This window comes from Coregonus lavaretus, assembly GCF_964263955.1.
Source record: "Coregonus lavaretus genome assembly, chromosome: 37".
Lineage (NCBI taxonomy): Eukaryota > Metazoa > Chordata > Actinopteri > Salmoniformes > Salmonidae > Coregonus > Coregonus lavaretus.
In genome coordinates this window covers 10,859,819-10,884,117 of record NC_140024.1, presented here as the reverse complement: position 1 = coordinate 10,884,117, position 24,299 = coordinate 10,859,819, and the positions used below count along the sequence as shown (strand labels likewise).

The following is a 24,299-nucleotide window of genomic DNA, read 5'->3' as shown; positions in this document are numbered from 1 at the left end:
TATAAACACTATTTATTTTTAAAAAACGGAAATCTTTGAACAGTCATTGCAAAGTATGTTCACAAATAGAACTGCATGGTTCTCAAATAGCGTGAGAAGAGGAGTCCGTTGGTTTTGGGGTAAGTTAGCAAGCTAGCTCAAGGCTACTTAGCTAAACTTGAATAAAATAATGTATTTGGGATACCAGTTTCATAATTTATTGAGTGCACTAAATTTCCATTTCAGTATCTGAGGGTGGAGCTATTACAAGTTGGGAGACTGCAGACTACCTTTTCAGTGAGGATGCCACCTGTCCTGATACAGTCAGGTAGGCTAGCTAGCTACTAGCAGCTAGCTAACGTTAGCTATGCACACCTAGCTAGACAGCTCTCTAATCAAGTGTTTCCACTTCATGAATTGTGACTCCTAACCGTCCCGATTAATTCCTACTTATTTATACATTAAAATAGCCACTTCGGATGTTGCGTTTGTTTTATCTTGTTTTTACCTTTGGTCAGCCCAGCTGAGCATGATGTCTTTATTTCCTTGTTCACTGATTTTCCTTTGTATAACGTGGCCTTTTTGTCCTGATTCCTGCTGTGTCACTGTCATAGGCCCGCCTCTAGGGGGCATGGTTTCTTCGTGAGCAGTGCATCCCAGGAAATGTAAATCGAAATGTAGACCCATTGACATACATTTGTTTATTTATTTCAGGATATTTGAGAGTGGGGACTATGCTGAGAACAGGCTGACAGTTTTTCACAGCTTCTATCTAGCTGCCTGTGAGAAATGCCACAGTGTCAAGTCGGTGTGAATCGGTCATTATGTGCTGCCTCCAGTCTCTGTCCAGGAGGGTAAGTAGATAATATAAATCAGCTTTCCTTCCCTTGCATTTTGCATGACTGTCATAATGCAAAAAAATTTCCCATAATAATATTCTCCATCACATTGAAAAATATGCACACAAAATATGTAAATCATTTACCTTTTCAGTGGTGAAAGCAGTGGTTGGGAGATTCATTTGGGAGCAGGAGGATAATGCAAAGGCTGTTGAAACAGAGGTAAATAAAATGATCTTCTTCATCTTAGTTTCAATTTAGTGAAAATCATAATTTGTTCACTTTAAGCACAATACATTTGTATATGTATTGTATTTCTATTGTAAGGATTCAGATGACATATTGGCATTGGGCAATAGGCAGAAGGAAGAGGACTGCAGTGGAGATTACTGTGATCACACAGACATCAATAGTTGGGATGTACTGCATCTTGTATGGATCTCCTGATCAGCTACTAATTTTGAGGGGTTCAGAACAATTACCTACAGTACCAATCAAAAGTTTGGACACACCTACTCATTCAAGGTTTTTCACATTTACATTTTCGTCATTTAGCAGACGCTCTTATCCTGAGCGACTTACAAATTGGTGCATTCACCTTACGATAGCCAGTGGGACAACCACCTTACAATATATCTATTTTTTAAATGTTGGGGCGGTGGGGTAGGGGGAGGGTAGAAGGATTACTTTTATCCTATCCCAGGTATTCCTTAAAGAGGTGGTTTTTCTTTATTTTTACTATTTTCTACATTGTAGGATAATAGTGAAGACATCAAAACTATGAAATAACACATATGGAATCATGTAGTAACCAAAAAAGTGTTAAACAAATCAAAATATATTTTATATTTGAGATTCTTCAAATAGCCACCCTTTGCCTTGATGACAGCTTTGCACACTCAAATCAAATCAAATCTTATTGGTCACATGCGCCGAATACAACAGGTGCAGACATTACAGTGAAATGCTTACTTACAGCCCTTAACCAACAGTGCATTTATTTTAAACAAAAAAGTAAAAATAAAACAACAAAAAAAAGTGTTGAGAAAAAAAAGAGCAGAAGTAAAATAAAGTGACAGTAGGGAGGCTATATATACAGGGGGGTACCGTTGCAGAGTCAATGTGCGGGGGCACCGGCTAGTTGAGGTAGTTGAGGTAATATGTACATGTGGGTAGAGTTAAAGTGACTATGCATAAATACTTACCAGAGTAGCAGCAGCGTAAAAAGGATGGGGTGGGGGGGCAGTGCAAATAGTCCGGGTAGCCATGATTAGCTGTTCAGGAGTCTTATGGCTTGGGGGTAGAAGCTGTTGAGAAGTCTTTTGGACCTAGACTTGGCACTCCGGTACCGCTTGCCGTGCGGTAGCAGAGAGAACAGTCTATGACTAGGGTGGCTGGAGTCTTTTACAATTTTGAGGGCCTTCCTCTGACACTCTTGGCATTCTCTCAACCAGCTTCACCTGGCATGCTTTTCCAACAGTCTTGAAGGAGTTCCCACATATGCTGAGCACTTGTTGGCTGCTTTTCCTTCTCTCTGCGGTCCGACTCATCCCAAACCATCTCAATTGGGTTAAGGTCGGGGGATTGTGGAGGCCAGTTCATCTGATGCAGCACCATCACTCTCCCTCTTGGTAAAATAGCCCTTACACAGCCTGGAGGTGTGTTGGGTGATTATCCTGTTGAAAAACAAATGATAGTCCCACTAAGCCCAAACCAGATGGGATGGCGTATCGCTGCAGAATGCTGTGGTAGCCATGCTGGTTAAGTGTGCCTTGAATTATAATAATAATATGCCATTTAGCAGACGCTTTTATCCAAAGCGACTTACAGTCATGCATGCATACATTTTTGTGTATGGGTGGTCCCGGGGATCGAACCCACTACCCTGGCGTTACAAGCGCTGTGCTCTACCAGCTGAGCTACAGACAGTGTCACCAGCAAAGCACCCCCACACCATAACACCTCCTCCTCCATGCTTTACGGTGGGAAATACACATGCGGAGATAATCTGTTCACCCACACCACATCTCACAAAGACACGGCGGTTGGAAACAAAAATCTCCAATTTGGATTCCAGACCAAAGGACAAATTTCCACCGGTCTAATGTCCATTGCTCGTGTTTCTTGGTCCAAGCAAGTCTCTTCTTCTTATTGGTGTCCTTTAGTAGTGGTTTCTTTGCAGCAATTCACACAGTCTCCTCCTGAACAGTTGATGTTGAGATGTGTCTGTTACTTGAACTCTGTGAAGCATTTATTTGGGCTGCAATTTCTGAGGCTGGTAACTCTAATGAACTTATCCTCTGCAGCAGAGGTAACTCTGGATCTTCCATTCCTGTGGCGGTCCTCATGAGAGCCAGTTTCATCATAGAACTTGATGGTTTTTGCGACTGCACTTGAAGAAACTTTCAAAGTTCTTGAAATGTTCCATATTGACTGACCTTCATGTCTTAAAGTAACGATGGACTGTCGTTTCTCTTTGCTTATTTGAACTGTTCTTGCCATAATATGGACTTGGTCTTTTACTAAATAGGGCTAACTTCTGTATACCACCCCTACCTTGTCACAACACAACTGATTGGCTCAAACGCATTAAGAAGGAAAGAAATTCCACAAATTAACTTTTAAATCAGGCACACCTGTTAATTTAAATGCATTCCAGGTGACTACCTCATGAAGCTGGTTGAGAGAATGGCAAGAGTGTACAAAGCTGTCATCAAGGCAAAGGGTGGCATTTGAAGTATCTCAAATATAAAATATATTTTGATTTGTTTAACAAGTTTTTGGTAACTACATGATTCCATATGTGTTTTTTCATAGTTTTGATGTCTTCACTATTATTCTACAATGTAAACATTTCTTAAAAGAAAGAAAAACCATTGAATGAGTATGTGTATCCAGACTTTTGACTGGTAGTGTATGTACACTGAGTATACCAAACATTAGGAATGCCTTCTTAATATTGAGTTGCACAGAACAGACTCAATTCATCGGGCCATGGACTCTACAAGGTGTCGAAAGCATTCCACAGGGATGCTGGCCCATGTTGACTCCAATGCATCCCACAGTTGTGTCAAGTTGGCTGGATATCCTTTAAGTGGTGGACCATTCTTGATACACACAGGAAACTGTTGAGTGTGAAAAACCCAGCAGTATTGCAGTTCTTGACACAAACCGGTGTGCCTGGCACCTACTAACATACCCCGTTCAAAGGCACTTAAATATTTTGTCTTGCCCATTCACCCTCTGAATGGCACACATACACAATCTATGTCTCAATTGTCTCAAGGCTTAAAAATCCTTCTTAACCCCTTCATCTACACTGATTGAAGTGGAATTAACAAGTGACATCAATAAGGGATCATAGCTTTCACCTGGATTCACCTGGTCAGTCTATGTAGCTCAGCTGGTAGAGCACGGCGCTTGTAACGCCAAGGTAGTGGGTTCGATCCCCGGGACCACCCATACACAAAAAAATGTATGCACGCATGACTGTAAGTCGCTTTGGATAAAAGCGTCTGCTAAATGGCATATTATTATTATATGGAAAGAGCCTTAATGTCCTTAATGTTTTGTACACAAAGTGTATAAATCATTGGTCCAGAACAGAGCATGCTTTTTTACATTTCTACCACTAGGGGTCATATTTACCTATGCAATGGTTACAGCTGTTCAGTATAATGTGCTCACACTAAACAAGTATACTATTTTTATGAAATAGCCATGAGGTACCCTTTCTGGATACTCCGAATACTCCCGAAAGAGAGGCGGCTCTGTGTTGTGAAGTACAACATTACCCAGTTAATAACATGGTTACAGGTAAAACAAATACTTATCACCCAGCATTCTTACAACTATCTTTATCATGTGCTTTCCATACGAATGTATTATCAATGATAGAAATACACCCTTTCTAGAATAATGAAAATATGTATAATGTAACAATCAGAAATATCTGCCTCGGCTTTATTCACTTTTCCCAGCAAAATGAAGTTCAAACCCTGCATGGAGCATAAAAAAACTAAACTAAATGGTTACCAACACATACATATACCACACCTGAACCAGTCTAGTTTGCAGTCAATACATAATCAACACATTGAAGAATAAACACAAGTTCCATACTTGAATCAGTAGCTATTTTGAACCGGCCTCTTGCTTGTTACCTTCCAATGATGTGGTTTGTGTCTGAGTGGGTTTTCTCTGAGTTCAAGCTTAGTCATTCCAGTAAATCCAAGGATCAGGTCATCTTCCAGTGACGTAATGTCATTGAACTTCATACTCATGACTTGAAGACTTGTCATATCTGTAGAAAATATTTAATTGATTATGCATTTAGGCTAATAGTACAAAAATAATATTGCCTTTGCTTTTAGCAACTTCTCTCGTTGCAGATATAGAGGAAAGAGACTCAATGATCAGTTGAATGCACATGAAATCACTGACCTGACAGTGATTTGGGCACATGCTCAAAACTGTTTCTGTCCAAGTCCAAGACTAGGTTATTGATTTCATCTGGAAGAGCCTTAAATTCATTGCCTGCCAGGTTCAACCAATGTAGTAGGGCTTGTAACTGTCCTAGGTCAGGAGGCAGTGCAGTGATTGTGTTATTGTTTAGAGCAGGTTTTTGTAACTTGTTAAGTCTTCCAATGGAGGAAGGCAGCATCATTAGACCACAGTATGCAGCCCACAGCACCTGCAGCTCTGTCAGGTCTCCCAAGGCCTCTGGAAGAAATGGGATTACAATTGACTCCTAGGATTGTAAGGTTCCTTAGAGATCCAATGGCACTTGGCAGCATAGTTAGCTGGTTCCCATCAAGAACAAGTTCCTCAAGCTGTTCTAAATGCAGGAATTTCACAAGAAACAAGATAGGGAGTCAGATTTCTAATCAGCAAGATTTTAATGCAAGGCACTTGTACAACTTTGCCCTGTAAATTTGGCCGGTGTAGGCCGTCATTGTAAATAAGAATTTGTTCTTAACTGACTTGCCTAGTTAAATAAAGGTAAAATAAAAAGTGGTGCTCTGTAGGCCGCCCTATGGATAATGTGGAAAATTGGGGTAACATCTTCAGTGAAAGTTAATTTACAGTCTTGCTTACCTGGTTTGGAGGGAAGAGGAGACAGTTGCCATTCAAAAACATCTTTTTTAGTTTGGTTAGTGTTGTTAATGAAGGTACAACAAGACGTCGGTGACTAATATTTAACTTTTCCAAATGTTTGTAAGCACATTCAACAACCATATCGTGGTTGTTCGTTATTTCCTAGCGTTATTTGTAGCTACGTTTTTTTTTAAAGAACCAAAATACTCTATATACAAAGCATACGGACAGACGATTGAGTCTTATTCAGACCACTGATTCCGACATGCTTAATATTTGTCTCCATAGAAACATTTCCTGTGTGTCTTCAACCTCATTCCCGCCCCCGAAACAAGACCTGTGATTGGTCCATGTACCACGCACTGCAATCATGTGACTAATCAGATCGCTCTGGGTTAGCTCAAATGCGACGCAGCAGGTGAGATAGGAACAACAGAAACATTGTAGCAGTCATTTCATAGCCTTACACCACTACCAACCTATAAATCATTAGAATAAGTCAGATTAAATTAATAAAGATAGCTACGAAATAGCAATACACTTTTCGTATAATTTTACCTCTCTTTTAGGAATAGCTCAATTCGACCCTCTCTTTGCTATAATGGAATGTTCTCTCTAACGCCACCGTACGCCAATCACATGTTTTGTTTTTGTCGACTGCCCACCAAGCAGCAGGAAGATGCACTTTGAGCCCTGCACAGACCAAAAAAGCATTTTACAAAATTTCTTATTTTATTCACACTGTAGTTGTCTTTGAGTGAATACAACATGGAAAAAGAAAACCTATCCGTGGTGTTGCATTCCCAGGGCGACCTCAGACTGGTAATAAAGTAGTGTCTAAACTGTGTCATGATGATGTAAGCAGATCGAGATTTCGAACTGCAGATTTTGGTCAATATCAGAAGTCCATCTGCTCATGGCCTAGCTTCGGCCCGGAACTAGCCATTTCAATTACCATTTATAATATTAACAATTTTGACTTTTACTTTTGTTACAGATGGCAAAAAAGTCAAAATGTTGAATATAAGTGGTAATTTAAATGGCTGGTTGCGGGACGCTCCTCATGGCCATGGGGAATGCTTGTATGAATGGATAAATAATTACGATTGATTATCTGAATGGTCAGGCTAATTGTGATGATTGATTTCTTACAGGAACAACGACCCATCCCTGAACCAGGTCCAAATGGTATAAGAAAAATGTAGTATCCAGACAGCTTGTAAAGTATATTTCTGCATTTGATTTTCAATTGTGTAGAAACTGTGTACAGTTTGTTTGTCCTATGGAGCAATTGCTTGTCTTTCCTTTATCCAGAGGTGTTGCTTCAGATGCATTCAGTTGGGATCTGTGGGTCAGATGTGCACTACTGGCAAAATGGACGCATAGGTGACTTTGTGGTAAAGAAGCCCATGGTGCTGGGGCATGAGGCCGCTGGTCGGGTGGTGAAGGTGGGCTCAGCAGTGAAGAACCTCAAAGAAGGTAAGAACTGTGCAAGCATGTGAGAAGGAAGTACTCACTTGATTCAATGAGGGTATGTTGTTTTGCTTTTAATGCAGGTTAAAGTTAATCAGTTTAAAAAAAACACTGATCAGATAATTATTATAATTAATTCACAGTGCAACTTTGGATTGTCTGTCTGTCAATTATTCATATGTGTTGGCTAATTAGGGGATAGAGTCGCTGTAGAGCCAGGTGTCCCTCGCGAGATGGATGAGTTCTTCAAATCAGGAAACTACAATCTTTCCCCCACCATCTTCTTCTGTGCCACACCCCCTGATGATGGGAATTTGTGCAGATTTTACAAACACAGCGCCAACTTCTGTTACAAGTAAGTTCATTATTTCTACTTTATCTACAAGGACAGGTAACGGTCAACATACTGCCATTGGGGAACACTGGGGGTAACATGACAAACCTACATTGCTTAAGTTCTCTCTGTTTATGTATATGAACAGACTGCCTGACAATGTGACATATGAGGAGGGGGCCCTGATTGAGCCCCTGTCTGTGGGTATTCATGCCTGCCGCAGAGCTGGAGTGACCCTGGGCAGCAGTGTACTTATCTGTGGGGCAGGTAGGTAAAACTCGGCTGTCATTCATTGATACTGTTATTTACTGTTACTGCAGCTTGGACCCATGAAGTGTGACACAATTTTGCAGTTGCAGCTGTTCAGGTTTTATGTCCAGTCATTCAACTCCTACAAGATGTGATAAAATGAAATAAAATTAAATGTAACATTGCAGAACATACAGCCAATAAGAAGTATGGCGGTTATTACATTCCACTAACATGCCCATGCAAGTTCGGAAATTAAAGAATGTGGTTTAGTTACAAAAGTGAGAATCATGGTGACAGCATAACATCAGTGGGGAAACCAAGTGAACTTAAACACCTGTAGTAACATACTTAATATTTAACAAATCCACTCTGCTGGTAAGCGAATTAACACATGTAAATACCTAAATATTCATTCATGAATGAAAGGGTTGGTTAAATAAAGATCAGCTCTTGCTTTTTAGTTAATGATAATGTATTTCCCTATATTTTCCATATAGGCCCTGCAATAGACTAGCGTCCTGTCCAGGGAGTGTACTTTTACATCACGCTGCCTCAAACTACTGAATCAGACGATAGGCTCCTGCCCTATGGGCCCTTCTGGCTCAGATCAGGTTTACACACTATTTCCTATACTGACCCCTCATGTCATCACTTCTAGCCCTCATTCACACAGTTTCACGATGACCAGCTAAGTTGAAAAATATCTTGTAAGGTTACTAGCACAGCCTCATATCCCCATCGAGTGCATCGGCTTGGAGAGCAGTGTCCAAACCTCCAATTAACATGTGCACATTCAACCTAAGCATCGCTCTCATTTCTCTTTTCCCTATCACAGGACCAATTGGTCTGGTCTGTCTGCTGGTGGCCAAGGCTATGGGTGCCTCACAGGTGGTCATAACTGGTAAGGCACAGGGGGTAATAATACACTCTTTATGGGATCCATTTTGTTTCACTCAAATTAAAATTGTCTACCAGGGTCTTCCTTTTTTTGAAGGGCTTCAAAGTGAAAAGGTATAAATGTTGGTACATTAGTACTACTGTTTGATGGCCCAGTATAGTTGGGACTGCCACAGTACTCTTTTTGTCCTTCTGTTTTTAGACCTGTCAGCAGATCGCCTGGTCATGGCCAAGGAGCTGGGTGCAGACTTCCCTCTGACTGTGAAGAGGGAGGATGGGCCTGAGGAGCTGGCTAAGAGAGTGGAGGGACTGCTGGGAGCACAGCCTCATATCACCATCGAGTGCACCGGTGTGGAGAGCAGTGTCCAAACTGCCATTTATGTAAGTACAGCCACAAGAGTGATATTAGAACCCATGGAAATGCTGTACTGTGAAATGTTGCAGTTTTCTTTTAGAAAAGAATATGAACTATTGGTTCCAAGACTTAAAAAGAACTGATGTTGGCACAAGATGGAGGGAGTGTTGGAGCACAACTATTGAAATTACAGTTAACGAAAATGTACGCTTAATCCAGTATAAACTAATGTATAGAATTTATTATACAAGAGACAAAATTCACAAATTCTATAGCACAACAGCAGAATCATGTGTTAAGTGTAAAACTAATAATGACTCAATAATTCATGCTTTCTGGGAATGCTATAAAGTCCAAAAGTTATGGGCAAAGCTAGAAAGTTGGTTGTCAGAAGTATTAGAATGTAAATGTACTTTTAATCCATCTCTCTGCATATTTCAAGACATGGCATATGGGGGTGTAGTGAGAGACCCAATGGGCTGGACGATTCTCTTCTCATCACTCATCTTGAAAAAACATATACACAAAATTAATCAATCCGCCATCATTAACACAATGGACAAATCTAATGATTTATTACTGAAGTATTGAAATAGCATGGGCGACCAAGAAAAACAAATTAGTAAAATGTAAGGCTATGTGGCAAACAATAATGCAGGCACTAGGGATGGGGGGGTGAACATGTAGGTCTGGGCAGAGGAGATGGAGTCGTTATTTGTGTTCGTCTGTTAGTATTTGGTGTAAAATAAAGAAATATATTCTTGCTGCCAGGCTACACGTCCTGGAGGAGTGGTGGTTCTAGTAGGGATGGGTGCAGCGATGACCACTGTCCCACTGCTCAATGCTGCTCTCAGAGAGGTGGACATCAGAGGGGTCTTCCGCTACTGCAACACGTAAGTGAATCTCTTTCTCTCACATTAACTAGGTACAGTAAATAAGTTGTTGCCTTTTACACTGCCCTTCATCTCACACAACAGAGCCCTGAAGCCAGCGCAGGACAAAGGTCTTCAAATAAAATTGTATTTGTCGCATGCTTCGTAAACAAGAGGTGTAGACTAACAGTGAAATGCTTACTTATGAGCTCTTCCCAACAATGGGAGGTCTTCAGGAATATGGTCCCTAATGTTCCAACAATTGCAGCAAGTTGTGTTTATCTGTTGTCTTATAATTCAACTGTTAATGTGTTTTTGTCCTCTTATTCTAGCTGGCCAATGGCTATAGCGATGCTGGCCTCTAAGAAGGTGAACGTGGCGCCCCTGGTGACCCACCGGTTCCCCCTGGAGCAGGCTGTGCAGGCCTTCGAGACCACACGCCAGGGACAAGGGGTCAAGGTCATGCTCAAGTGTGACAAGACTGACCAGAACCCCTGAGAGGACTGGGAACACCAGGACCAATAAGAGCTAGTATAGACAACCACAGCGCTGTAGATCTAACAGTCGATTTTTCTGTTAGTTGTCTATGTTGCCCCATCTTAATCAGGTGATAGATTAATTTGTATTTTAAGAATAATGACTAAAGGATTTCACCCCAAATACAGTATAAATGTGTGAACGATGTTAGAGTTATAATGTAGTGTCAACCCACTAACAGAGGGGGAGGAGTTAGAAACTGTTGAGAAAGCATTCCAGGGTGAAGGGGACTAAGAAACGGTTTAAAGGTGGGCGGAGCAAAGTGCCTTTGTGTGTCAAGGGGTATAAAAGCTGTATGTATGTTTTTTGGTGCCAGAGCTCTCCATGATTAAAACATACAGATCATTCTTGTTGGTTGCGGACCTTCGTTTAATTCATGATTAAACCAGAGCCTTACACCCTCTGGGAATTATTCAAAGCATTAAGTTTGATTAATTAGAGATATAAATTCTCGTGACATCAGGTTACCTGTTGCCCAAACAGCAATTTTCACTCTTGAAATTTGATATTTGGAGACGCTATGCAACTAAGTATATGATTTGACAAAACGTGCTCACAGCAGCTTTCTCTTTCATCATGTGATTTCAAGTTGCTTTTGACTGTAATTACTTGATTACCATATGTTTATAAGATGATGCAAAACTGTTAAATAAAGCCTTTGAATCTTGTTATAAACCAGAAAGTATTGAAATATTGTAGTTGTTGTTTTTTGTCTAGTCCTCTAGTCAGTACCTAGCTGCTGCCACCAGGAGGAGTTAGAGATATTCACACACCGTACGCCAAGTCCAGTGTGATGCACATACTGTAATGCAGACAATCAATCTCCTGTCCATACAATAAATATTTAACAAATGTAAATGGTTTATCTGAAAATGTTGACTGATAAAACCTAATGACACAATTCACAGTAAAATAATTATTCCAATGAGCCAGCAAAACTGAAATTGGGGATTATTTGAGATTTTATTGTTATGTTGCCATAATGACTTGATACTATCATGAGGCATGCACACAGATAAATGTTAATTTTTCAAATGTAATTTTTAGTAAAATGCATGTTAAAAGCATTACTCAGTCGTAAGGCTTCCTCAGTCACAGTGGGATTCATTGTTCATCTTTCTCTCAAGGCTGAAGCCCGACACAGCAGAAGGGGGCATGTTTGCAGTGACTAACCGTGACGCTTATGAACACAATACTAGACAAAGTTCTCTTTTTGTACAGACATTCTAATACTGCTTATGGCAATGGACACAGCTTTTACAACACAATACATTCACAATCGACTCAAATTAGTTTCTGTTGGGTTGGAACACAAAAGATGAACATAGCACACATAGAAACGACCCTTTCAAGTTTCATACATTGCTTATTATTTTGAAAATCAAACCAATGTTAAGTTCAACAGTTTTGAATGAACTGTTATTAAAATGTGTGAGAGACAGTGCTGTCCAATAAATTGTGTTGACATATGGAAGTTAAAAAAAGACTTGCACACTAGTCAAAAACCTTTACCTCATCATGACTTGTTATCATGATGAGGTTGAACTTCTATAAAATGAAAAAGTTCAAATCTGAAGGGATATGGCGTTTTGTAACATACAACCTCTACTGCTAGCATTTGCTTGATAAATATAAACAAAATGATATTACCCAAGTCACTCCCAAACACCCTTTTACTGTCCAGCTAAACTATATTAACAACAGGATTTCAATTGTCCTTTAGCAGTCCAGGGCTCTTTTCCCTGCTATCAAACCAGCAGGAAAAGTCAATAAATATGTACAAAGCAACCATGGTCCTTCCCCATTACCAAAATATGTATTTACACTACAAATAAATACAACAAAGAAAACTAAATGAAACAATATGCAGGTACAATATTACATTGATATGGATATAAAAAATACATTGTGATGCATTCCATGTAGTCTCACTGAACTGACATCCAAAAAACACAAACAACACAAATAAATAAGGTAAACACCTTCTGCCCAGATGACCCTCTTTAGTATTAACATCAGCAAAATATAGGGAGTGTCAGTTGAATGAATGTTAGCTAAAAAAAGATGAGATGAAAAAATGATAAGTCATCGACACAAAATAAAGAAAATCACTCTGGCTCACTAGCCATCCTCAGACACTCATTAGTCTGCTAGTCTTGTCTTGTCCACCCAGAGCTCTCCAACTGGACTGTAAACAACCGCTGCTTACAGCTCCTCTGTGGAGGAGAATGGGATCTGTCCTTGGTTTAAATATACATAGGAGTCTCCTGTCCTGTTAAGAGTCTGAACATGGCCGCTGGCATTGTCTTCATGTGAATCTGGTTTAGGAAAAGACAGAAAACAAAAATTTAGCTAGGCACTTGCATCTATTGCTTGTTATTTTATCTGTCAATATCTTCATTGAAAATAATCAAGCTTAGAGGCACACACTTACAGTCTAATGATTTTATTGACTACCCTGGCCACCAGCTCTCCCCCCCCCCCCCCCCCCTAGATCCAAACTGTTACAGACCTATATCCACCCTGCCCTGTCTTTCGAAAGTTTTTGAAAGCCAAGTTAACAAACAGATCACCGACCATTTCGAATCCCACCGTACCTTCTCCGCTATGCAATCCGGTTTCTGAGCTGGTCATGGGTGCACCTCAGCCACGCTCAAGGTCCTAAACGATATTATAACCGCGATCGATATAAGACAGTACTGTGCAGCCGTCTTCATCAACCTGGCCAAGGCTTTCGACTCTGTCAACCACCGCATTCTTATTGGCAGACTAAATAGCCTTGGTTTCTCAAATGACTGCCTTGCCTGGTTCATCAACTACTTCTCAGATAGAGTTCAATGTGTCAAATCAGTGGGCCTGTTGTCTGGACCTATGGCAGTCTCTATGGGGGTGCCACAGGGTTCAATTCTTGGACCGACTCTTTTCTCCGTGTATATCAATGATGTCGCTCTTGCTGCTGGTGACTCTCAGATCCACCTCTACGCAGACGACACCATTTTGTATACATCTGGCCCTTCATTGGACACTGTGTTAACAAACCTCCAAACGAGCTTCAATGCCATACAACACTCCTTCAGTAGCCTCCAACTGCTCTTAAACACTAGTAAAACTAAATGCATGCTCTTCAATCGAACGCTGCTGGCACCCGCCCACCCGACTAGAATCACTACTGTCGACGGGTCTGATCTAGAGTATGTGGACAACTACAAATACCTAGGTGTCTGGTTAGACTGTAAACTCTCCTTCCAGACTCACATTAAGAATCTCCAATCCAAAGTTAAATCTAGAATCGGCTTCCTATTTCGCAACAAAGCCTCCTTCACTCATGCTGCCAAACATGCCCTTGTAAAACTGACTAGCCTACCGATCCTTGACTTCGGCGATGTCATTTACAAAATAGCCTCCAACACTCTACTCAGCAAATTGGATGTAGTCTATCACAGTGCCATCCGTTTTGTCACCAAATCCCCATATACTACCCACCACTGTGACCTGTACGCTCTTGTTGGCTGGTCCTCACTACATATTCGTCGCCAAACCCACTAGCTCCAGGCCATCTATAAATCACTGCTAGGCAAATCCCCGCCTTATCTTAGCTCATTGGTCACCATAGCAACACCCACCCGTAGTATGCGCTCCAGCAGGTATATCTCACTGGTCATCCCCAAAGCCAACACCTCCTTTGGCCGCCATTCCTTCCAGTTCTCTGCTGCCAATGACTGGAACGAATTGCAAAAATCTCTGAAGCTGGAGACTCTTATCTCCCTCACTAACTTTAAGCATCAGTTGTCAGAGCAGCTTACCGATCACTGCACCTGTACACAGCCCATCTTAAATTAGCCCACCCAACTACCTCATCCCCATATTGTTATTTATTTTGCTCATTTGCACCCCGGTATCTCTATTTGCACATCATCTCTTGCACATACAGTGGGGAAAAAAAGTATTTAGTCAGCCACCAATTGTGCAAGTTCTCCCACTTAAAAAGATGAGAGAGGCCTGTAATTTTCATCATAGGTACACGTCAACTATGACAGACAAATTGAGGAGAAAAAATCCAGAAAATCACATTGTAGGATTTTTAATGAATTTATTTGCAAATTATGGTGGAAAATAAGTATTTGGTCACCTACAAACAAGCAAGATTTCTGGCTCTCACAGACCTGTAACTTCTTCTTTAAGAGGCTCCTCTGTCCTCCACTCGTTACCTGTATTAATGGCACCTGTTTGAACTTGTTATCAGTATAAAAGACACCTGTCCACAACCTCAAACAGTCACACTCCAAACTCCACTATGGCCAAGACCAAAGAGCTGTCAAAGGACACCAGAAACAAAATTGTAGACCTGCACCAGGCTGGGAAGACTGAATCTACAATAGGTAAGCAGCTTGGTTTGAAGAAATCAACTGTGGGAGCAATTATTAGGAAATGGAAGACATACAAGACCACTGATAATCTCCCTCGATCTGGGGCTCCACGCAAGATCTCACCCCGTGGGGTCAAAATGATCACAAGAACGGTGAGCAAAAATGCCAGAACCACACGGGGGGACCTAGTGAATGACCTGCAGAGAGCTGGGACCAAAGTAACAAAGCCTACCATCAGTAACACATTACGCCGCCAGGGACTCAAATCCTGCAGTGCCAGACGTGTCCCCCTGCTTAAGCCAGTACATGTCCAGGCCCGTCTGAAGTTTGCTAGAGTGCATTTGGATGATCCAGAAGAGGATTGGGAGAATGTCATATGGTCAGATGAAACCAAAATAGAACTTTTTGGTAAAAACTCAACTCGTCGTGTTTGGAGGACAAAGAATGCTGAGTTGCATCCAAAGAACACCATACCTACTGTGAAGCATGGGGGTGGAAACATCATGCTTTGGGGCTGTTTTTCTGCAAAGGGACCAGGACGACTGATCCGTGTAAAGGAAAGAATGAATGGGGCCATGTATCGTGAGATCTTGAGTGAAAACCTCCTTCCATCAGCAAGGGCATTGAAGATGAAACGTGGCTGGGTCTTTCAGCATGACAATGATCCCAAACACACCGCCCGGGCAACGAAGGAGTGGCTTCGTAAGAAGCATTTCAAGGTCCTGGAGTGGCCTAGCCAGTCTCCAGATCTCAACCCCATAGAAAATCTTTGGAGGGAGTTGAAAGTCCGTGTTGCCCAGCGACAGCCCCAAAACATCACTGCTCTAGAGGAGATATGCATGGAGGAATGGGCCAAAATACCAGCAACAGTGTGTGAAAACCTTGTGAAGACTTACAGAAAACGTTTGACCTGTGTCATTGCCAACAAAGGGTATATAACAAAGTATTGAGAAACTTTTGTTATTGACCAAATACTTATTTTCCACCATAATTTGCAAATAAATTCATAAAAAATCCTACAATGTGATTTTCTGGATTTTTTTTCTTCTCATTTTGTCTGTCATAGTTGACGTGTACCTATGATGAAAATTACAGGCCTCTCTCATCATTTTAAGTGGGAGAACTTGCACAATTGGTGGCTGACTAAATACTTTTTTTCCCCACTGTATATCATTCCATTGTTAATACTAATTGTAATTATTTTGCACTATAGCCTATTTATTGCCTTACCTCCATAACTTGCTACATTTGCACACACTGTATATATATTTTCTGTTGTATTTTTGACTTTATGTTTTGTTTTACCCCATATGTAACTCTGTGTTGTTGTTTTTATCGCACTGCTTTGCTTTATCTTGGCCAGGTCGCAGTTGTAAATGAGAACTTGTTCTCAACGGGCTTACCTGGTTAAATAAAGGTGAAATAAAAAAATAAAGATGAATGCATCTTATGTTCATTCCTCTTTCATACTATTTGATTCTGGTGTCCTCTGAGCTCCTTTATGAAATATATCTGTGTATCTGAACTGAACCTCACCTCGCCCACAGAGTTTGAGAGGGCTTGGACAATCTTCTCATGTGCTGTAGCCACCACGCTTTGGCCATTGATCTCAATAATGCGGTGGCCAACCCGGACACCCCCTCGCTCAGCAATACCCCCACGCATCAGGCTGCAGATCTGTGGGTGAAGATGACAAGTAGAAGGTGAATATTATCCTTAATGGCAGTCACTCACCCCCATGGGCAACAAGACAGGGGCAATTCTATAGGGGAATAAAGCAATGATGCAACGATGTTCCATTAAATCTACTGGAACAGTTGTATTGCTAAAATGTCAAGGATAGTTAATGGATTTGGTTGTGTGATCCTGGTAGGGAGAGACCAGGGTGAGATTTGAGCTCTATGAATGACATTGTAAGGTTAATCTGTATGCAGTAGCAAGGAAAATGGCAGTTCACACCGAGCTGATAACCTAAGGCAATAAAGCTCCAAGCTTCAGCCTCAGTGCAATGATAGCCACAAGAGATAAAACAGTAATTGCATCTGGAAAAAAATTTAATAGGATTTTAAAGGGATATTGTCAGACTACATAAATATTGCTCTAAGGAGTTGACAATTTGTGTCAAAGAAGCAATGTGTTACAGAGGATAACTTGAATATGCAGACTTGAATAAAGTGGTATGACGAACACACTAAAATACATGTGTGAGCAACATGTTTTTTTTTATATCAAAGCATGTAAAGCTCATGATGCAATCACATACTGTACGCACAGACCTATAGGCTAACAGCTTGTCATATTATTTGATACAATATTATTTAACTCAGAATTGGTTTCTTTAGAGATATGACTGTACCAGCTGAAAGGAGATAAAGAAAAAAGCTTTTAATAATTTACAGTGCTGTCTTCTCCTATTCAACTCATGTCAGCTGAAATCCTCCTGAGGGAACTGAAGTTTCATTAGACAAAGACATTGATATAGTACAGAATCTCGTTTTTCAACCAGTCACAGCCTGTGTTATTCAACCTACGCATGAGAACACAGTATTCCAAAAACAGACAAAAGAAGAGTGGTCAAGGCCTTTTGCTGTTGAGTGATGACTTGAATGAAAACACTACGGCACTGTGTTCATAGTTTGACATTGTACACAGGGCTAAGTGGTGGTGCCTGATCTGATTGTACTTACAATCCCATTTTGGACGCTGAAGCCCAGCTGGTACTTGAGGTCTGGCCTCTTGATGAGCACGGTTGTGACAGGGGGACAGCTCACAATGTTCAGCTTCACCTGCACCTGGTTCTTCAGGCCCTGATGGACAAACACAGTGGTCAGACAGAGCAGAGGACATCCTGCAACCTCCACTGGGTTTAGTCAGTGGATTATTTTACATTATAATTATGATCAAATTACAGAATTCATGTAGTGTTACACAATTAATGTAATGTCACCATAATAACCACTAATTTATACCTGTACCCACACACATTGACTCGGTACCGGTACCCCCTGTGTATAGCCTCATTATTGTTATTTTATTGTGTAACTTATTGTATTTGTATTTTTTTACTTTAGTTTATTTAGTAAATATGTTCTTAACTCTATTTTCTTAAAACTGCATTGTTGGTTAAGGGCTTATAAGTAAACATTTCACGGTAATGTCTACACCTGTTGTATTCGGCGCATGTGACAAATAAAATGTGATTTGATTTGATTGAATGACTCTTCCTAGAACTCTGGCCCTGTCCATGTACCTTGATGATTCCCTGACAGGTGGCGAGCGGCAGCCCTACCAGGCTGGTGTTGTTGATGGACATGATCTGGTCTCCGATGCTGAGCTTCCCGGAGCGGGCGGCCGGCCCACCGTTCATCATGTTGGCCAGGATGACCGTGGGCAGGATGGAGCCCCAGCCAGACTCCACTATGACCACGCCCAGGATCTCTCCCTTATGCTTCTCCAGCTGCAGCTGTGGAGCCAGCCAATAGCGAGAGAAAGAGAAAGAGAGAGCGAGAGAGAGTGATGAGTGCCTCTAGTCAAAGCGATTGTGGGCAGGAGAAAAATTAATCATCGAGAAATATAATGGTGTAACGGAAGAACAGAAACAACGTGCGGAAGAAGGAGGGCCAGATGGGTATAAGACCACTGTCAGCTTCTCTGGTAATTGGCTCAGTCCATGTGCAGTACTTCCACAGAACTAGACTGCCTCACTGCTCATCACACTCTTTAATCCTATGTAAGAGGGCACTGACTGAGCATCAAAAAGTACTCAGAGAAGTGGATTGTACAGTGCAGCTGAGGAACCATTATACAGTTACCTCATACAGTTAAATGAGAGCCAAACCTCTTTGCAGTTCTCAGAGTTGGAGAAGTGGATGAGGTCATCGTTGTACATCTCCTGCGTGTTGATGATGTCACTGTACTCCTTCTGACTCAGGTCCTCTGGGTTGATGCCGTTGGCCCTCAGGAACTCCTGGTAGGCCACGCTAAATGACTGCCCAATCGACTGGGCTATGAGCTGGGCCTGAAGAGCCAATGAGAAGAGAGGATAAGGCCATGAAAATAGAATTTACCCATGAGTGTTAGAGTCAAATTGCTGTGGTCTGAGATGCTTTTTCCCTTCTAGTAATTATATTTCTATGAATAAAACCAGCTATGAATAAAACCAGCTATGCATTTGGCAGAGAAGCAATACACTGCCAATACACTGTCATAGTGACAGCAATGGGGAGAATCACATCACAGAGCAACTGGGGGATGCAGATCAATATTCATTTATGTGGTATGAATCAAAGCACATAAGACAACAGTGGAATTGCTTCACTGTTGCCAAGTACTATATGAGGTCCAATAAACATTTAATTTAAATGTCAAAACCTATTTGCCATGTCTTCATTACTGACAACTAGCTTCTGTCCTGGCATCATTTAATAAAACCATATAAATGGACCAAAACATGTTCGCACAGCCAAAGCAATGAGCATCATGAAGCCTACAGCATTGGTGCAATGATTGCTTCATTTTTTGTCTAAAATGGCAAAGGTATTGATTGTAAAAAGCTGATCTAAAGAGGAGAAGAAAAGGGGAGTAATCTAATTGCATATCATTAGATATTAGGGATGTTTCTCTCCCATATAGTTTCCTTATAATTCCCTATATTTACCTCCTACTTCCCCTCAGGCTGTTTTAGGGAATAATATGTTTCCTAAGGAAGGAAGCAAGCTGTGGTTGCCCTGTTAACAAACTGACATCCAACCGCATGCTGGGCTTTGATAGACACATGAAGCACATCCTGGACTGTGGTGTGGCTGAAAATTGGCAATATTACTGTGACAGACAGCATATCACACATTGGCAACGTCTCTGCACTGACCGAGGGACAGGGGGCCAATATAAATAACCTGCTATTTGAGTTTTAAGAATCCCATAATATTGTCCCACTCCTTACCCCTAACCATGGGGAAACTCCATTAATGCTCCTGCCCATAACGAATGGGGACAGTAAAGGCAGTAGCTGCCCTTATCCAGACCAGTAGACCCAGGATCAAGCCTACCTTGTCATAGGTATAAAGTAATAAGACACTGTTGGGAGAGGCATCATTGAAATGTATAATCGTCCCTTCTGAGCTGAGGCTAAATGACTCATGTGTTAACACTCAGACTGACTGTCCTTTATGCCACAGCAGCTAATTAGACATAGAGAGATAGAGAGGGACAACTGCAATGCAGGGGCAGACGCACGCTGGCTAGGGGAGGCGAACATGTCATTCATAATGTGTTGTGACTAATCTCTGAATCAGTCACAACACATTACTTCTACATTTAGAAACATGTCCTGTGCATAACCTTTCACCTGGTCCTGATCCTAGTCCTCCAGTTCAGGACATTGTACCATTCGATTATAGCCTCAAGGGATAGATCACAGACACACAGACACTTACGTCCTCAGACTCAAAGACGTGGCAGATCATCTTGTACTGTTTCTTGGCCTCTGGGGCTCCAGGTGTGGTCTCGATGCAGTCCTGGGAGGCTGTGCGGGGCATGCGGCGCCTCGCCATCAGCACCACAATGTTCCCAATGTCAGCTATGTAGGAGATGGTGCGCAGGGCGTTGTCCATCATAGTTTCCTGTGTATGCAACCACAGCAACAAACAATGAACAACTAGTATATTGTGTATTACAATTGACGCTTAGAGTAAAATAAACACATTGTGTGTTTTTTAAGCTTCAGACGAAGTATGACAAGGTGTTTATCTTCACATGAGTGTCTGGTAGTGCGGAACATGACCGACAAGGAGCAGGAATGCTCAGCTCTGTCCTGCACGCTCTTCAGCAAAACATAATTAGTCCGTCAGCAGAATTAATGATCCAATTTGTCTGTGCATGCTGTGCCCACAGCCTTTCACCTTTCTCATGGTGAGCAGCCTCAGCAGTGTGGCAGAAATCCATGCATTTCCATTTAGCCCATATGCTCCGTAGCAGGCCAGGCATGGAAATCACAGCTCTAATCAATCTGATGTTCTCAAATGTTCTCATTCCCTCTGGTACACACAGACAGCAGGGACTGAACCAAGGCACGTTTGGAGATTATTTAAAAAGATTATTCAATAGGATCGCTCTTACATTTTTATACGCGGCACAAATGTTCTTAGTGGGTATGAAATATTACATTATTCCATCTAGGAAATGGTACAATTGGTATAGTCAATAAGAAAAATCACATGAAAATGACATTGTGTTGCTACCAACAGAGCCCCATAAATCCAGACTTTTGCCATCTTGATGGTTGCGGGAAGTAGGTAGCCTTGTGCCAGGCAGGGAGTGGAGTGGAGAGACACTGCATTGCAGCACGTTACAGTAGGCTCTGCCAGGCAGCCAGCCCACACACTGCTGTTCTGTTCAGTAGGACTGCAACTCAACGACAGGGACACACATTCTGTTCACAGTCAGCTGGCACTCTACAGCAGAGACATCACTGTTAACACTGCGGCTGACCCTCACACATTGGACAATCTTGTTTCCCATAGGTTCCCATACGACATTAAGGCGTGACATCAAGAGTAAAGTGCTACACTGTACCTAATTTATAACTGCATTACTGTTCAAAGTTATGTGTCAAGCATATGTGTCCTAAACAATTTGGCTTTGGAGTTGAGATGATTTCTGACAAATTAATATTGCATATGGATTGGGTTGGGAATCAAATGGGTTGGGAATCAAATGGGTTGGGAATCAAATGGGTTGGGATACAAAGTGTTTAAAACTAGCTTTCATCTTACTGCTAAGTCCCACTTTATTGACAGCTGTCCATAGAGGCTTTCTGGCTTTAACATTTTTTTTTTTTAATCCTCTCTCAGAGGGAGATCAGATAAAAAAGATTAAATCAATAAATGATCATCAAAATCTGTCACAAAAGACACTGAGAGGAGTTGCGTGTCTATGGCCCCACTGCATTTGATTGGTCCTGTTAAGGCTGGAGTCAGGACCTCTACTCACCTGTGTGTCTGCGTTGAGCACTTTGATCCTCTGGGTGGAGATGAAGAGGTCCACCTCTGTCAGTGTGTGTGCGTCCCCCTCTGGGCTCTGGACGGAGACAAGAGAGAGACAGGTGTGTCAGAGTCCCCCCTGTGGCAGGAGAGAGCGGCCCTGGTGCCCATTCTGTAAGCACCCTGGCTGGGGGCTGAGGACTGGGGAGAGCTCACCAGGGGCCTCGGTTAAGAAGCTGCACTCTTTCATCTCCCGTTGAGAGCAGTTTTAAAGCTATTTCATAAATCATGCAATGATGTTATAGGTTGGGCCCCGGCAGACTCCTGGCGAGCCTACAGTAGGTGTTCAGTCAGTGCTGGACTATAGCTACACCCATAGAGATCAGCCATAAAATGTACATTCATATTCCATTTCATAATCTGAATTAACATTGATATCTCCTAAAGGATTGGTTCGTAGCATTGCCATAGGATGTTGTTGTTGTTTATTGAGTGGTGGTCATGCTCACATTGTTCCACACAAAATGGGTCTCTGTAGGCTACTGTACCTTTACAATGGGAACTTGGCTAAGTGATTCATAATATTCATTTTCATGATAAATGGTAATGTGATTGTGCATGCATGACTGCATGGAATACATGTGGAATCAAAAACAGTCATCTCAGTGACAGACAGGGCCAGCATCCAGACCAGAGCAGAGTGGAAGGGATTTGAGGCAGCAGCAGTGAGGGCTGGTCATATAGTCACATAGGGACCCGATTGGCTCTGGGGCTTTACATCAATAGGTCTGACATGATGTTGGTGTGTTGAGAGTTGGAACAGATGAGAGTAGGAGCAACATAGCAGTGCTAGCTAAGCCATTACGAGCTGCCGGATGTGTGTGAATGCCAGTCCCAGGCATGTGGATTGCATTCACGCTAATCACCACGCACTGCGTATTAATTCAATCACGTTTGATTTAGGTTAATTAACTAAGAGGTTATGTGTGTATAATGAGGAGCATAATATACATGTTTTTAAAATATGTACTATATAATGAAACAGCTGGGGAGCAATTTATTTGATGATATGTCTAATAGTATTAATTATAATTTGTAGTAATTCTGTGTAGGCTAGAATATTTCTTTACATCATCAATATCATCAATGGATTAAATGTTTGCTGGCTCTGTTTTTCAGAGTACAAGCTGCAGGGATAGGATGTTCCCAGAGTTCGCACAGTCCAGCCTCTCAGTAATGCATGCTGGGTAATCAGATGGAGTGGGATATGGAGATTCTCATCATGATTCTAGTCACATCCTCACACTCCACGGCTCAGAGTGTGTCAGGGTGAGACAGACAGACAGTACACACAGATGGAACAGGGAGCCGGAGGGTGATGGTGGAGTCAAGGTGTCCCTTTTCTCTGTTCTTATCAGATCAGATTGTTTTACACACCGCCTTTTTCTTGATTTTGGCAGCCTTCTGAACCCTCTGGGAGGAGTCGTTGGGACAGAACAGGGTCGTCAGACACGGGACAGGAGGAGCGGCAAAAACAGAGGGCAGGAAATAAAGAAAGTAAAAGAAAGTAAGAGACAATAACTAAACCAAACAGCAGGTGTGTCACTGCTCTGAAAGGGAGAGGAGCGGTGGCACAGCTGTGTTCTGCAGAAACAAATTCAACTGCTCTTTTGAATACAGCAAATCATAAAGACATGCAAAAATGAGTTGATACCATACCTTTATATCAAAGTAAAAAAGGGAACTTCAGTAGCATATGCAAATACTCTATCAAAGGGCTTCAGGATCAAGTCAAGGCAAGACATGCTTGGCATACCCTTCCTGTCCACAACACATTCTTTCAGAACATGGTGAGGAATTACAGCAGAGCCCAGCATCCTGAGATGACTTGACATGTAATTTAAGGCAACGCAATGATTTAGTCCTGTATTGACATCAGTCACCATCCCCCTAGAGAAATGAGATGTCAAAACTGACAGTTGGTGACTGAGTGGTTTTCAAATGGTCTAATAACAACACATTGAGAAACCTACTGTAGGGTGGCTGACCAGAAAACACAGACAAACACAGATTCAGATTCAGTTAATTCAGTTAAGATTCAGATTCAGTTAATCTCACACCTCTCTGTTTTGGTTGAATGCATTCAGTTGTGCAACTGACTAGGTATCCCCCTTTCCCTCTCCCAACACTGAGCGCCACAAAAAGACCTTAACGCTGTATGTCGACTGCACAGGACCAGAAGGAGGGTGTAGTGAAGTCCAGACACATAAAGGACCTCTGTTTGTGTTTGTGAGCCCTGAGCTGAAACTGGTTGATC

The 24,299-nt window shown here is 41.7% G+C and overlaps 2 protein-coding genes and 1 pseudogene across 3 annotated transcripts in view; 2 read left to right on the top strand and 1 right to left on the bottom strand.

Moving 5' to 3' along the window:
* The first annotated feature begins 55 nt into the window (after positions 1-55).
* Positions 56-4,737, top strand: LOC311111342 (telomere repeats-binding bouquet formation protein 2-like; annotated as a pseudogene). Its single transcript has 7 exons — positions 56-119; positions 226-307; positions 694-833; positions 973-1,040; positions 1,146-1,250; positions 4,544-4,634; positions 4,733-4,737. The product of its transcript is annotated as a telomere repeats-binding bouquet formation protein 2-like (transcript).
* A 1,830-nt stretch (positions 4,738-6,567) lies between these two features.
* Positions 6,568-11,329, top strand: LOC311111938 (sorbitol dehydrogenase-like). Its single transcript, XM_084154867.1, has 9 exons — positions 6,568-6,737; positions 7,070-7,103; positions 7,230-7,394; positions 7,584-7,743; positions 7,871-7,989; positions 8,810-8,875; positions 9,074-9,252; positions 9,998-10,119; positions 10,431-11,329. Exons 1-9 carry the CDS (start codon positions 6,684-6,686, stop codon positions 10,594-10,596), a joined length of 1,065 nt encoding a protein of 354 aa, XP_084010993.1. The 5' UTR covers positions 6,568-6,683; the 3' UTR covers positions 10,597-11,329.
* A 252-nt stretch (positions 11,330-11,581) lies between these two features.
* The window catches only part of apba2b (amyloid beta (A4) precursor protein-binding, family A, member 2b), a gene marked incomplete at its 5' end in the record, with an annotated part of 28,950 nt that continues 16,232 nt past the window's right edge, over positions 11,582-24,299 (bottom strand). The window contains 8 exons of the mRNA XM_084154228.1: positions 11,582-12,953; positions 16,539-16,679; positions 17,690-17,809; positions 18,253-18,465; positions 18,841-19,020; positions 20,438-20,623; positions 21,993-22,079; positions 23,420-23,455. Coding sequence (XP_084010354.1) covers positions 12,882-12,953; positions 16,539-16,679; positions 17,690-17,809; positions 18,253-18,465; positions 18,841-19,020; positions 20,438-20,623; positions 21,993-22,079; positions 23,420-23,455 — 1,035 coding nt within the window. The 3' untranslated portion in view covers positions 11,582-12,881. The remainder of the gene's footprint in view (positions 12,954-16,538; positions 16,680-17,689; positions 17,810-18,252; positions 18,466-18,840; positions 19,021-20,437; positions 20,624-21,992; positions 22,080-23,419; positions 23,456-24,299) is intronic.

What these genes read in the sequence shown, in the direction of transcription:
- LOC311111938 (XM_084154867.1), top strand. Translation starts at nt 6,684, where the DNA reads ATGGAAAAAGAAAACCTATCCGTGGTGTTGCATTCCCAGGGCGACCTC. An exon ending in CCCAGGGCGACCTCAGACTG is followed by an intron (nt 6,738 to 7,069) that starts GTAATAAAGTAG and finishes GATTTCTTACAG; the next exon opens with GAACAACGACCCATCCCTGA. An exon ending in AGTGAAGAACCTCAAAGAAG is followed by an intron (nt 7,395 to 7,583) that starts GTAAGAACTGTG and finishes TTGGCTAATTAG; the next exon opens with GGGATAGAGTCGCTGTAGAG.